The 14,802-nt window shown below is 34.2% G+C and overlaps 1 protein-coding gene across 1 annotated transcript in view; it reads right to left on the reverse strand.

The window, feature by feature from the left end:
• The window catches only part of DNAH8 (dynein axonemal heavy chain 8), a 161,967-nt gene that overhangs the window by 39,125 nt on the left and 108,040 nt on the right, over nt 1-14,802 (reverse strand). Inside the window, exons 59-68 of the mRNA XM_062573613.1 lie at nt 14,164-14,356; nt 13,615-13,737; nt 12,282-12,412; nt 11,818-11,971; nt 11,160-11,324; nt 10,607-10,833; nt 10,103-10,221; nt 4,443-4,546; nt 2,583-2,759; nt 1,121-1,288 (exon numbers count right to left, since the gene is read on the reverse strand). Of these exons, the coding sequence (XP_062429597.1) occupies nt 1,121-1,288; nt 2,583-2,759; nt 4,443-4,546; nt 10,103-10,221; nt 10,607-10,833; nt 11,160-11,324; nt 11,818-11,971; nt 12,282-12,412; nt 13,615-13,737; nt 14,164-14,356 (1,561 nt within the window). The remainder of the gene's footprint in view (nt 1-1,120; nt 1,289-2,582; nt 2,760-4,442; nt 4,547-10,102; nt 10,222-10,606; nt 10,834-11,159; nt 11,325-11,817; nt 11,972-12,281; nt 12,413-13,614; nt 13,738-14,163; nt 14,357-14,802) is intronic.

The raw sequence follows: 14,802 nt of genomic DNA on the forward strand, positions 1-14,802 counted from the left end.
AGGAAGTGATACAGCTGATCTTAAAAGAGCCTGCTGTTCACTAACTACTCCTGTTTTGAACATACCTTCAATGATTTGAAAATTTTAAGAAATTACTTTGCAGTAACTTGGCTTCAAAGATGCTGATTACTTTCCATTTTCTGTATTCCTGCTTTACCAATCTTGGCATTTAAGAAGTAGTGTTTCATAAAAATTTTAACCAAGATACAGCTTTAGCGATACACTTGTTATATCTAGAGAATGTAAAGAAAATTGCTTATACATTCGTGAAATGTGATCTAAATTATTCTGGAAAGATAAATTGTTGATTTTAACATTTTTCTACTAAATCTTTAACATGTTTAGGCAAGTCATGGAAAAATTGCTTATCCTTTTTCATAATGTCCATTGAAAATAAAAAGTTTTGGTGCTTTCTTAATTCCTGGACAGTCTTAAATTAAAAAGAGAGCTCTATTCATATCCAAGATATATATTTTTTCTTCCTTTGCATGACAAAAAAAAAATACTAATTGAGGTAGCACAGAATTCAAAGAACGTCAAAAGATGGCATCGGAAGACTCTTGAGAGAAGACCAAACTCTATAGGGAAGAGATGGGTGTTTCCCCAAGGAATTTGCGACAAGAAAGCTAAAACGTAGAATGGCAAAAACTACTGTCTCCTAGTCAGCTAAGTAATCTCTCAAGTAATCAGGAAGCTTGAAAGGAACAGGAAAGGTTATTTAAATGTGAACCTGCATCCCCCAGAACAGGAAGAAGGATGTTACAGAATCCCCTGAATTCAGGGCATGGTAGACTTACACATGAGTGAGAAACAACTACATTTTAGGAGCCTATAGGAAAAAAGCACTATGGCCATCAAAAATTCTTTTCAGGTCATTGGTATGATTTATTTATTTGCTGTCAGGTCATATGAAGCCAGACCAGGAAAATCTAAAGCTCCTGCTGCAAAAGTCCATAAGTAATTACTTACCAACTCCTTTCAAATAAACTCTATATTCTATGGCTGTCTTAAAACTGTTTGACTTTTTACAATGGCGTTCTCTTAAGAGTAAACAGCATCATAATACTCTGATTTGCAAGCTGCTATTTCTAATGTTTAAGAAACTGAAAATTCTACTTACTTTTAATGATTCTCCCCATGATGGCTTGCAGCAAGGCTTTTCTGGATCCATGGTAACTGGATCTACTTGCTTTTGGAATAGTAACAGACAACAGTCCATGATCCTCATAATCAGATGAGGAGGTTTTGCAAGTTTTCTAACAGTAGCGATATCCGCTGGTCTGATGGTCTATTCGAAGAAAAAAATAGCAGAACCTTGCCTCAAGACCATTTATTATATTTGCCCATTCATTATCTTGATATTCATTTTTTTTATTACTTTTGTCTCTTAAGTAAGTTTCTATGAAGAATGTAAAACAAATGAATAATGGGCTTACTTTACTAAATGTCATACTTTCATGAAACTGTAATACTTTTAATAAGCCCATATTAGACAAGACTTTTTCCCAGAGTTAAAGATAGCACACAAAAATCACAAATTAAATACAGTGGCCCTAACTTAGTTGGTCAGTAATTAGTGCCTGACAAACTTATTATTCTGAAATGGATTTGGCTATTTGTGTTGCTTTCTAAGCTATTATAGGCATGAGTGGTCCTTTTTTACTTCTAGTAGCATTATTGACACTTTGCTTAGTTCAATAATTCACGTAAAAACAAAAAGTGCTTGCAAACTTCAAAACTAACAAAGTAATTTGTGCTTGCAAAATATATTCACACTGCTACCTGCCTAGAAGGATGACTGCAAACACAATACAGAGTCCATTAAATAATGCAGGAGCACATATATTTTGTAAGTGCACTTTGCAGCCATTTTGGAAGTTTCATTTATCCTGTTATCTGAGTATTAGTGTGATCAGACAACACTTTCTGGCTTTTTACACTGAGTACTTTTCTTGTTGCATAATTTCTGGTAACTAGAACAGGAGGCCTTGACAGTACAATGCACCACTCATTTGAGGTTCTAGAGTCCTCTATTTTATGACTGTTTAGGGCAGAATGGCGAAATTAAATTATGGAGTGCTGCAACGCCTCAAAATTTCTTAATTGTGATTCTGATCCCCCTACAATCCCCACCTTGTTTCCCCTTTCTCTGCAGATTTAAAGATTTTGGGGGTGCAAGGGTGAGACAGCCTTTTATTCCTCTTTCATAAAAGAAAGCTAAAACCAGTTAAATAAGAAGAAAAGCAATTCTTTTTGCAGAAGGAAATATCCCTTTGAATTTAGAATAACAACATATTCTAAATTCTAAGTCCATTTGTAACTTTTTGAAAGATTTACGCCTATGTCTTTATAATCAAGTGTAAAAGTGGAAGCAGTTTCTGAATAAATACTATAAAATAACCCTTGTGCCTGTGGAAGCCAAATGTGGTGAAAATACCCATCAGAGATGTGACCATCTTTTGTGAACAGTTAGTAATAGTAGTCAAAACCAAGCGACAACAGAATGTTAGTGGAACTAGCCTTTGTTTCATCAGTTACTCAAATAATACTAAACTAATCAAAAAGTAAAAAACTTTATTCACATTCAGTGCAGCTTCTGCTTCTTCTAATGCTGGTCTAGCTGCCTCCAGTTTACCCTCTGCTATCACTTTTTCTGAATCAATTTCATCTACAATTTTTTGTGCTTTATCTTTCACACCTTGGACTTCATTTTTCACTTTAGCTGCAGCTTCAGCACTTACTGTGACTTCTGCTAGTACCTGGAATTGACAATAAACACATAAAAAGTATAAAGTAGTGGAAAAAGTGATTAAGCTACCAAATACAACAGAATATAGATATATGAATACTACTATATGAAAATATATAAAGCTAGCCCTAGCTATGTATGATATTATATAATTACAGGATCAAAATTAACAAAATTTGCAGAATTCCCATAAAGAAATATTGGATATGTCTCTCAGTAGAAGACTGATCACCAAAAATGAATTATTTTTATAATGGAAAAAAGATGTGACAGAAGCTTTTTAATAAAAGCTTTTTATCCTGTAATAGATTTTTTTATCCTGTAATAGATTTTTGAGTCTGTACAATCTATTCTATATAATATATATTTGCTTTTTTCACTACAATCTTGCAGATAACAGTACAGCTAATTGATCTAGTGGAATAAGGGGAACGATCTGCACTAATGGTCAGCCTCTCCATCAAGACTCACTTTTAATTAGTCTATCCAAAATACAGCCATCTGTGAATCCATGGAAACAAGTTACTGGTTTGAGTCTTTGACTCTAAAGTACATATATGTACATATAAGTACATATATTTGACATAGAGCTAGTTTCAGAATGTTTTGCCTGGTATCAGCTGTAGGGTCTAGGCCAGGATTCTCTATGCATTACAAGAATATAAATAACACTCTGATACACCTGTGAGAATACATAATGGATAAAGACCAAAATACCTCAGGTTTTTTGCCAAATCCTATTCTAATTTCTACAGGGTTAAGTTAGAAGGAGGAAAGAAAAGCATTTGTAGAATATAAACAATACAACATTTAATTTAGAGTCAATAAATGCGTGTTCTTTTATTGTTTGTCCATACATCTTCTACTTCAGATGACTCATAAGCAGATCCCTATTAAAAAGGTTGACTATGAAGCCATGTAAATAATGATTGCCAGACAGCTATTTCAGGATGTGTATCAAATCTACATATTTAAACAAAGTGAATACTATCAGTATATCTGTCATCGCCCTTAAATATGAAAAGTATCGTTTGATCTTTTTTGTCATTGTCTCTCTGAGATTAAAGGCCTTACAGAATGCAGCCAGTCCCTTATCCATTCCTGACCAAAAGTTTATTCTTTAGTGCATAGTAAACATGCACCATTGCAATATGATGGTATCTTTTAGAAAACAGAATGCCTATAGCAATTAGTACCTTTCCAGGTTGTCATTTTAGAAACTAGATTTATACCAGATCAATATTCTCATGAACACAGGGATGTCTTGCAACTCTAAAACGCAAAATATTAAACTGAACTATAGTTTCAAAATTACTTCGAAAAAAATCATGTGAGGAAAAAGAGGGAATGAGATTTCACATACATTCACATCCCATCCAAAATCTGATGCTTACAGGAGCAGGAAAGGAACCGGGGAAAAAACACAGAAGATACTCCATCTTTGAATATTTTCATGACCTCCCACCCAGTCAGTACAATGCCAACCTCAGCTACGATCTTCAAGTGCCTCATTTTCAGAAGAATATGTTGAATCAACACATTATAGACATTTGGGCCAACCCCTTTTTAAACTAAAACACACATTTTTTGGCTTGCATAAATTATGTGCAAGTTCGACAGTTTACCCCACTACATATCTTGAAGCTCTCTGTTGCCATTTGCTGTTTAGCATATTTAACACTCTGGTACTTACTTTATCTGCTTTTATAGAAGCCAAAGCCAGTTCTTTCTCCTTAATGGCCAATTCCTGGGAGAGCTTAGCAACAGATTCACTGGCCTCCATCAACTTAGATAGACCTGTTAAGTAAAAGAAAAAAATCTGAAACATGAACTTCTTTTTTGCTGATTATTTAATACAATCTAGATTTAGATCACTATGACCTTGTACCTTTTGTTCTCATTTAAATTTGTGCAAAGGAGAAAAAGCAAACATTATCAGTCATGCTAACATGACTGTGCTTTACATTCACTTACGTTCACAGATATAAATAATTTTACAAGGTGCAAAATAGTTGCAAACAAGTTTGATCCTTCCAAAGCTAAATCCAAACTTCTTAGTGTTCCCTTTTAGCGCTGTAATCAGTACCTAAAAGTGCATAGTTGGTGCCTTACCTGCAAAAAAATACACTCTTACACTCAAAGGCTGTGAGATAAAAAAAAAAAAAAAAAAAAAAAAAAAAAAAAAAGAAAGAAAGAAAAAGAAGAAATCAGGGAAAGAAAAAGAAGAATGAGATTCCCAGCACCATTTTTCAGTGTTTCCTAAATTTTCGGGTAGCGAGTGTCATAAGTGTTATCTGTCAAGGATATCTTGTATCATAAAGTCACAAGACGCAACCGAATATCTGTGAAGAAGGACAAGAGCATTTGTATCTTTTCATTAAGAGATAAACATTAGCATCCATAACTGCCTTCCAACTGGGAGTTCCAGAAAGAAGTGGGAAAGAATAGAATGAGCAAGAATAGCAGAGTTTTACATTTCTTTTCCCAGGGCATTGCTTCTAACTGTTCATAGCAATTTTTATTAAGGTCATTTTTAAACAACACATAGAAATTACTATATAGGTATTCACTTTTAAAAAAGTCTTCTATATAAAAAAATACGCATATTGTTTAATGTATGTCTATATACTTGTAGAAGTCTAAGTAACAGCTTTAAAAAAATTCAGTTAGAGAAGTGTCTTTCACAGAACCTAAAGGAAGTTGTCCTTGAAATGTATTAGAATAAGGGTGACCTGACCAATGGTATGCAATCATCACCGTAATTATTACTGGAAAAGCCCACAACAAATTCTTAAAGGGCAGTCACGACAAGACCAGAAAAAAGAAAAATCCTCTCATATTTGACTGTTAAGCCCTAAGGCATTTAAGAAGGGACCTTGACTTCTAAACTCTCAGACTAGCACTCTCTGTTAAGCATTTAGTGCCCTTACACAACACTCACAACTGCTGCACACGTGCCTCAGGACATTGAAGCTCCTGCTTTTACCACTTCTAGTGTTGATATTCAAGCAAGACAGTTTTTGACATCTTAGGCCTTACCTTTCCTATCTCAAAGCACCTCTCACAGGGGCTTTGCATTACATGGGTTGTGCATCCGATTCTATAAATTGGCCAAACAGAAGGGGCAACTTCCGCCAAAGCCTGGACCCCCCTGGATTCAAGATCATCAACAACTTGTATGGAACTCCTTCAGAGCTTCCAGCAAAGAGCTTTCACCAACCACCTAGCATGTGAACACTACCTTCAATGAGATCATCACAAGAGAGAAGAGAGTTGCCATTACTTTCTAGAGCTTTTTAACCCCTGATTGAGTGGACATCCAAGCTGAGGTGGCAGTCATGTTGCAGTTTGCAAAGTCCATTAGTCAGAACTTCTACACATGACAGATACCTGCCAGCAACATTAACAAGGCTATGCTAACCTTTGCCAAGAATGGCCTCCTAGGGTTACTGAATGGGATTCACATTCCCATTTGATGTAATCCATGCACTTTTTTAAGTACTTCAACTGCAAGGGCTTGATATCTGGTCTGCAAGGCCTTGCAAGGTTACTAAGGAAGTCTCATGGACTTTCTGTACAGCTACACTAGCAAGTAAGAGCCACAAGCAAGGCCAAAGCAGCATCTTTTTCCTGTCCACAGAAACCAGCAGGTGTCTTAGTAGGACTGCTGCAAATGCACTGTGGCAGATGCCACTATCCCATTCCATCCCACGTCATGCAAGTGCTTGACAAGAATCATGGGTTAGATGTCAACTTCAATCAGGTACTGTCACCTGGAAGAGTGCATGTGGGTGTGTAAGGCCAGCTATCCACAAGGAGAGACAAACAGGATGCTAGTTTCAGCAGTTCTGTACATATCATCCTTACCTGCTGTGTCTCACACAACTTACGTGAAGTGGTTACCCACTTCAATAAAGGTAATCACAGCAAGATTAGAACCTCCAACTCCAATCTCACAACTTGTATGGAAGTATTCCCCCTAGCTCCTTCTCTCCCCAAGAGCTAGCATCAGGGCACACTTGTAGATACACATTCTTGATGTGTCTCAGTGCGTGCTGGCTGTTTCTGTGTGATGTTTCTTCACTTCTCTGTTACCACACTTTACACAGACAAATGTTCTCTCCCAGAACGGTTCCTGTTCTTTTTCTGCTACAGCTGCCTCATGATCAAGCTACTGACATTCCACAGGCTCTTCATTATCCCTCCCTAGAAGAAAGGTTATTTTGCCACTCTCAACAATAAAATCCAAAGGTTTACTCACTAGGAGACAAGAAAGATGTTTTAGAAGACTCTCTTTTCTCATATGTATGCCGCCTCCTAAAACACTATGACATATAGATGTACATATACATTAACATTCCACCCCCACCTCCCACTGTTCTAAAAACACCTTAAAAGTGGACTTCACTGCAACCTAAAAAGTTCTGAGGGAGAAGCTGAAAAGGAAAGTGATGTCCTCTGCTTCATTAGTTTTCCCTACTACAATTTTACAATGAAGAGAAAGAAAAACAGACAAAGAATGCGAATATGCAGAGTCTATCTTGAAGAATTTCTGCTATAAATAAGAAACCTCTCTGGCTTCTTTCAGTCCCAAGAAACATTAGTCAACAGAACCATATCAGCAGATATTGTTAGGTTATTGTCTGTCTTTAGTCACAAATGAATGTCTGATCTAGGCATTAGAAATGGTATTTTACAGAGGGGTACTGAGGGCTCCACATGAGAACCTTACTGTTATCAGCTGCAATTTACCTATATTTTGATCCTGTAGAAGAAATTAAAGCTAATTTTATCTTTTTTCTATATATTTTGTAACTTTTCTGAACAACATCTGAAAAAATAGGATGATGCTTATGATTTTCCAATTAAGAAGTAGAGAATTTAGAAAAATTACAAAAATCTTCAATAAGACAGTAAGCCACGGTCCGCCTAGCACCTAAAGGATATAATCTGTCTCTTTCTATTAGCGGGTGATCTAGGGACAGAAAACAATTAATTCATTCTGCTTGGAGAAGAAAAACTTGTTTAGGATTGTTAGGTTAGGTTGTACAACTTACCTGGATGAAGAATAGTGGTTGGGCTGCTATGAGAATATCCCATTTGCCTTGCTGACGTACAGCTGTATTAAAAGCATACAGGAGTAATAAATTTCCTCGGAAAGGAACAAGTCATTCAATTGGATGACATAAGCTGTCAATGGTAATTTGAGGTCTAGGTTTAGAACCAGATTCCTGTATGAAAAGATCTAACATCTACAGCTGTGGTGCTCTACCAAAGATGCTAGATGTATTCTGACAGAATACACAAAGTGTTAAGCATTCAGAAATAACTGATATTGTCACATATGCTTTTCCTGATCTACGTTACAAGCTTAGTCCACCCAAATTGACAAAGCAGAAGAAAAAAGATACTTATATCTCATCTTTCAATGTGTGTTGCAGTGCTGATGAACTTGCATTCAGTGTGCTCAAGCAAGGGACCTTTCTAAAATGCAGTACTGATCAAGAAAGCTCTCAGAATTTCGCTTTTACTCACAACTTAATTTACATATCAAGACAAGCTCCTAACAGACTAAAGCAACTTTCAAGTTTAATCTTCTTAACCTTCTAAATCTTTTTGACATTACGTGATGAAAGCCTAAAGATTAAAGGATGGATGTACAAGATGAATGCATTCATAACAAACTTTCTGAGAAAATCATTCCTTAGGATGCAGTAAATAGTTGAATATGTTGGAATTAGGGATGATCAGTGTTGTTGTTGTGATTTTGTAATAAATCTTTCCCTATTCAAGTGAAACTGTTTAGAATACTCTCTTACTGGGATTAGTTTTGTCTGTAAACTGAAGAACACGATTTTCTGAGCATCAGTGAAATAAGAGGCTGCAATAGAAGACACACATGGAGAATCATTGCGCTTTGAACAGTAGGATAGGAATTAGAGATAATGTCATGTGAGAGACTAAGAAAATCTACAAACGTTGTTTTCTTGGTAATGCTGAAACTATTAAAGTTAGTTCTTTTAAATTACTTTTGAAAGTAGAAGAGCTGGATGACAAATATATATAAAGAAAGCCACTCAGAAATACTGAGAGCTTTGGGGACTTTATCCTCATCTTCAGCAGGACTGCTGACAAATCTTGATTCCTAGAACTGGCAACGATACATACAGAGAAATCTGCATAATGTGAAAATGTTGTGGATCAATTAATCTTCTATGGACTGCCTTAATACAGCAAACAGTTCATGATTAAAATATGTATCTACACATGCTCACTCTATTCATTTGTTCATGTGGAGTATACCAGTTGCATTGTTAACCATAGTGTAAATACTACATCCTTTTACCTTTGTAAGAAAAATCTCTTGCATTAAATAGATGTTGTTCTACTCCATTAAATTTACATAGAATACCTTTTTCCATAAAGACTAAGTTTCCTAAGCTATCCTATTCCCTATCCTATTCCTAAGTTTCCTATTCCCTTTCTTACTTGTGCAGCTAAAGAGGCACAAAGTTCAGAACAAATGGTTCAAAAAAAATTAAGGAAGAAGGTGCATGGCCCCCATCATAAAGTAGCTGCATGTTTCTCTGGATAGTTGTATCCACCTTGCCTCTGCCCCAGAGTTCTTAAGTGTAAAATCCTACTGCTTAAGCCAAACTTCTTCCACAAGTGACTGCTAATAATACATTCCCTATTTTCTAGGTCACCAGTATTAGATACCAAGAGCTGATTTGCAAAAGCGCATCCAGATGCAGACTGGAGAAAACCAGAATTGTATTCTGAACCCATTAAACACCAATATGATACTAAAAATGAGGTCATTTACAACCAAGATCAAAAATTAGAAGAACATTTCAACAACACTTTTCGATGTTTCAGATCCCTATCTATAAATTATCATAAATAACAGCTGCTTGTTGCACAGCAGAAATCTGAAATAAATCAGCTGTGAAACACTAAGGCTGTGGAGTGATGATTTCCATAGACAAGTCCAGGAGTAAATTAATAACTGTGTTTAGAGCTGTCTCTCTATATACAATGAAATCAGGTGCTCTCTCTAGCCATTTTCAGGTCCTACATTCTATTACAAGTAGTAAGTTGGAAATACTAAACTTTAATAAAAATAATGCTGAGATGAATTATAAAGCTGGCTTTAAAGCTACTTTGAGGCATTCTTGGGGCATTGTAAGTTGCTAATAGTTGGAGTACTCCAAAGCACTCGTCATATACCGTAAGTTTTGGACTGTGACCCAGCAGAACTGGTTCTAAGTGACGAATGAAGATGCCTGTATCAAAAATACAAATCATTTAAGATCATACATGGAAATATATCTTTATCCCTGTTTTACCCACCAATTTGCATACGTTCAGCTTGTTCATTAATACTTGCTAACTTTTCAGTATAAACATCTTTGTAGCCATTGATGAAAGATAGATAAGATTTAGGTGTCACATGAGCTCTTCTTCGATACCTGAAACATGAAATTTTGACAACATTATAACTTACTACGTATCTTTGGTATTTACAGCTATTTATTACCTTCATTGAAACAGAAGATTATACAAAATATGCATTTCATTCAGGCAAAATCAAATTTCTTCATAATGAAAGTCATACTTTCAGTTTCACTGTTTTTTTTATCTACAAAAGCGATTTCAAAGTTTTCTGAATAGTTGAAATGAAGATAACGAATTTGCAACATAATAACAATTATTTTTCATGGCCTTAGCATTGATATAGCAGATTCATTTTTGTATTTGCCTGAAAAGATATTTATTAACTCATATAATGAATTCAAAAAAACCCATCAGTACAGTACTTTGGGGATTCATCACTACATTTATGTAAGATATTACCTTTGGAAGTAATTCTCACAGCTTTCTGAAACTATATCATGGAAGAGACCCATAGTTTCTACTACTTGAGCTTTAACTGATGCAGAACAGACCATATTAAATTCTGAAAGGAAGTAACTGGCCACAGCAACAAGAGCTTCCTTAGGCCATCGACTGAACCAGTCCATGGTGCAACCTGATATGAGGCCAGGAAATTTCAAAGAACGTGCACGAAACTTCTCACCAACCTAAAGAGAGTAACACTGTTAATTCAAAATATGGTCCCTAAATTAGGCTGATCAAAATGTTTAATGCATATAAACAACAAAATAAACTATTTTTATTTGCTTATGACAAAGATGGATACTTCTTGATATTTTAAAGCTTTCAAGCAATAAAACAAGGATTTCACAAAGCTGCATTTACTCATTTGTATTAAGAGAGAATACTCAACTCCATTCTAGAAGAAAAATATGAAAATAAATTTAATGTATAAAGAATTATTTAATTTTCAATTAGTTTTAAATTTAGTTTACTAATGAAAGCAAGCAAGACATACAAAGAAAAAACTTACTGGAGAAAAGCAGAGGACAACATGCAAGTTCTTCTTTGCCCGAGTTATAAAATATTCATAAAGATTATCAAAGATGGGAGGACACCGAGGCATCTCTTTTTTCATTAGAGGTATTAATCCTTGGGTGATCTCATCCAATTCATCCCGAGCAAAGAGATTAGAAATCTTTATATAAAATTAGAATTGATAAGAAAGTAAACTGTGTTGATTTCATTATTATAACTATTTATCTTTTTATATTTCTATAACTCTCTGTGTATATGCAGTTTAGACAGAGTAGAAGTCAAATTTGTCTCTCATTCACATTTCCTTTAACTCCATTAAAGACAAGCTGCCTGCTCAGGGTGTTAGGGTAGAGTAAAGCTCTTGATTGGCCAGTGAATCCTCATTTAATAAAGGCTACTGAAATATCCCCCACAGGTATTTTCTTATCCTCTCCTGTTTCATATTGAAACACAGATATAGAAACGCTATACAGAGATCAGTCTCACATTCCTTATCTTAAAAAAAAATTTCAAGATATTGTAGAGAGATATTTTGGAGTTAATCATTATTAATTCTATATCTTACTACCAAATAAATAGAAATAAAGTAGTAAGAACAACCGCTGCAGTTTACTTCTTCTAAAATAAATTTTCTCTCATTTTCAGACTCTTACCTCGCCTGAAGAGAGAAGATTGTTAAGATATTCCAGAAATGATTCCTCTTTTATTTCATTATCAGTGAAAATAAAAGTGATGCCTTTTCCTTCTGCTCCAGCTGTTCTATACAGCAATTTTAAATCATCTGTCAGATTGCTCACATTATAGGATCTAGGAGGAATAGGAAACATCAAAGTAGTGCAGAATTACTGCTATTTTCAGATTATACCATTTTATAGAAGATATTTCAAATATCACTTGTACACATTTTGGATAAGGAATAGCTACTATATAGTCAGATTTTTTGAGCTCAAATTTCAACCAATGTTGTATATGAACCAAATATGAACTTTTTTTCTTTTTTACATTTTAAAATGGTGATAAGATACCAAATAAAATGACTTTAAAAGCATCAGATTCTGACTGTGTAAAGAGAAAGCAACAGTATCAATGGCATTTATATACTACTTATTTTTCTTACCTGGTTAAAGTGATCTGAAATATTTTATATCCAGCAATAAAGGTGGCCAATCTTGAAAGACTTTGTTTTCCAGAACCACCAACTCCAACCAGTAAAGCATTTCCACATGCTGTCCGAATTATCCGGGAAATCTATATAGAAGAAAAAAATAGAAGAAAAGTGCATCAAAAAATAAAAATACTAATTAGCAATATTAAAAATCTGTTATATTCTACACTTCATTTAGTAGAGTACAATGGAAGGATGTTTAAAAGGATATTTCGTTTTGCAGAAAATTTTTCCTCTGAAAAGAATATCCTCCAGGAATTCTTTGTGACTGAAATGAAAGAGCTTGCCATAAGAATGCAGGATAATTACAATTCATGAGGCAGGTGTGGAATTTAATTACATAAAGGGAGAGATCTTGAGTTCCATTGCAGGTCAAAAGTATCATCCTGAATGTGTTTAAAACTATCAATAAAAGAATTTTAAATAAAAGAATGAAATGTACCACATTCCTAATTTTATTAATTTGAAAGACTTTGAAGTTTTTGTTGATCATATAGTGAAACTATAATTTTGTGTTGTTTTCTAATATATGTGCCTTTAATGTTTCCTTTGACAGGGTTATAAAATAAGTTTTCTTAACCATTCTCCCAGATATAAAAGTGAGATTACAAACATTCATTTTTTATCTTCCAAGAAAGTTCAGATTTATGTAGTTCCCTCTGAACTTACCTAGTCTATTTTACATTTAGACTGCTGCTTTAATATTATTACTAGGGTAACTGATTCTAACTTGAGATGAATTTTTCCCTTATATTTTCATTTCTAAATAGAACCTCAACTCAATGAAAATTGAGACTTATCACTATCCTATATATTGACTGTATTGCATCACTGATTTACATCTCTTTTCACGTCTAAGATTCTCTCTTAGATTCTACCTAATAATGTTGTGATCACTTGTCAGGTAAGGATGCCTTTGAAGTGTCCTCTTCTGTTGGGTTACTCAGCTAGATGAACACTTAGTGATCAAAAACAATTCCATATACTAAATACAAATGCACCTCTTCCTAGCCTCATCTTTCCTAGTAAGGAAAATCTGCATACCTCATGTGCATACACATGAGGTTAAATTAATAAATAAAACAAGCTCTGTATTATAAAACACAAAAATAGGTAAAATGAATATAGCTCTTCCTAGTTCCCGATAATGACTAGGCAAAAATAGCAAACAAATCAGGGGTAAGATTTGTGACTTTGCAGAAGATGTCCCCTAAACATAACTTGCCAGAATCAGGAAACACTCCTTCACTAACTATACTAATATCAAAGGCAACAAACCCCAAACCTTAACAAGGTGTGTCATTGCATCTTTAAAAAACACCAGATCAAGAAATGATCCTCTAATACATTCATTGTATTGTCTCTGATACATTTGCAATTTTTCACAAAGAAATTCAAAGCTTGGGACCTGAAAAAGAAATACAAAAATCAGTAACAGAATAGTAGTATAACCTTTCAGAATTTAAAATTACACTGGTATTTTCCATGCTAATTTGAGTTCATTTATTGGTCACACAAAGAGATTATCTTGTTAATTCACTTTAGTGATTGTACCTGTATATAAACAGAAATTTGTTGCCAAGGTTGGAAAATTCATGAGTGAAGTAAAAATGAATAAATTATCTCTACTTACATGGCATTATCAACTTTAATATGTTTTAATGTCATTAAAATGATTTACTGCGTACTAACCAGATAAATCTAAATATACGTTCACAAAAATGGGGTAGGTATTTAAAAAAGCTTCCTGTATGATATGACCTCAGCAATACAACATACTTAACTATTAAAGCAAAATCCCAGTGCCTACTATTTTAGTTGAAAAATGAAATACCTCCTCATAAATTTTTGGTGGTTCAAATACAAAATCTTCTGGTTCATCACCAGTTGGTTCAGGCATCTCCCGTAAAAAATCTACAAAATATGGTTCAGCTTGAAGAACCTCTGCTAAGCTTGTATCCACATATTCGTCAATTGCTTTAGTAATAGTTTTATCAAACCAGGTTCTATCTTCAGCTGTAATAAATCTAAAAAAATCAGACAATAGTGTAATTTTTAAAAAGTAAATTTCTAGTTAAATAGGCAGAGAAACACATAATTAAATATGAAGAAATACCTAATGTTTTAATGACAAATAAGTATTAGGCAATACTTATTTAATAGATAAATAGTTAAATAATAGTTAAAGAAATTAAATGCTACCATGTTCTACAAGTGTAAGAGTCAATTTAACATTGTGGAAAGAAGGAAGAAGTCAGCAGAAAAAAACTATTAGTGACTATATTTCATTGGTTAAACAATGGTATCTGCTTTTATCCTGTTGGTAGATTCAAGGTGATTTTTAACATATATTTGAGACAGTATTTTAATAAATTATGCTAAAGTCTGTTACAGGTTGAAAGATGATAAGGAAGCGTTAGGCATGGTAACTGAGAAATAGGTCATCTTTTTTCATTTGAGAAATTAAATGGTC

The sequence above is a fragment of the Rhea pennata genome, chromosome 3 (assembly GCF_028389875.1).
Source record: "Rhea pennata isolate bPtePen1 chromosome 3, bPtePen1.pri, whole genome shotgun sequence".
In the NCBI taxonomy this organism is placed as follows: domain Eukaryota; kingdom Metazoa; phylum Chordata; class Aves; order Rheiformes; family Rheidae; genus Rhea; species Rhea pennata.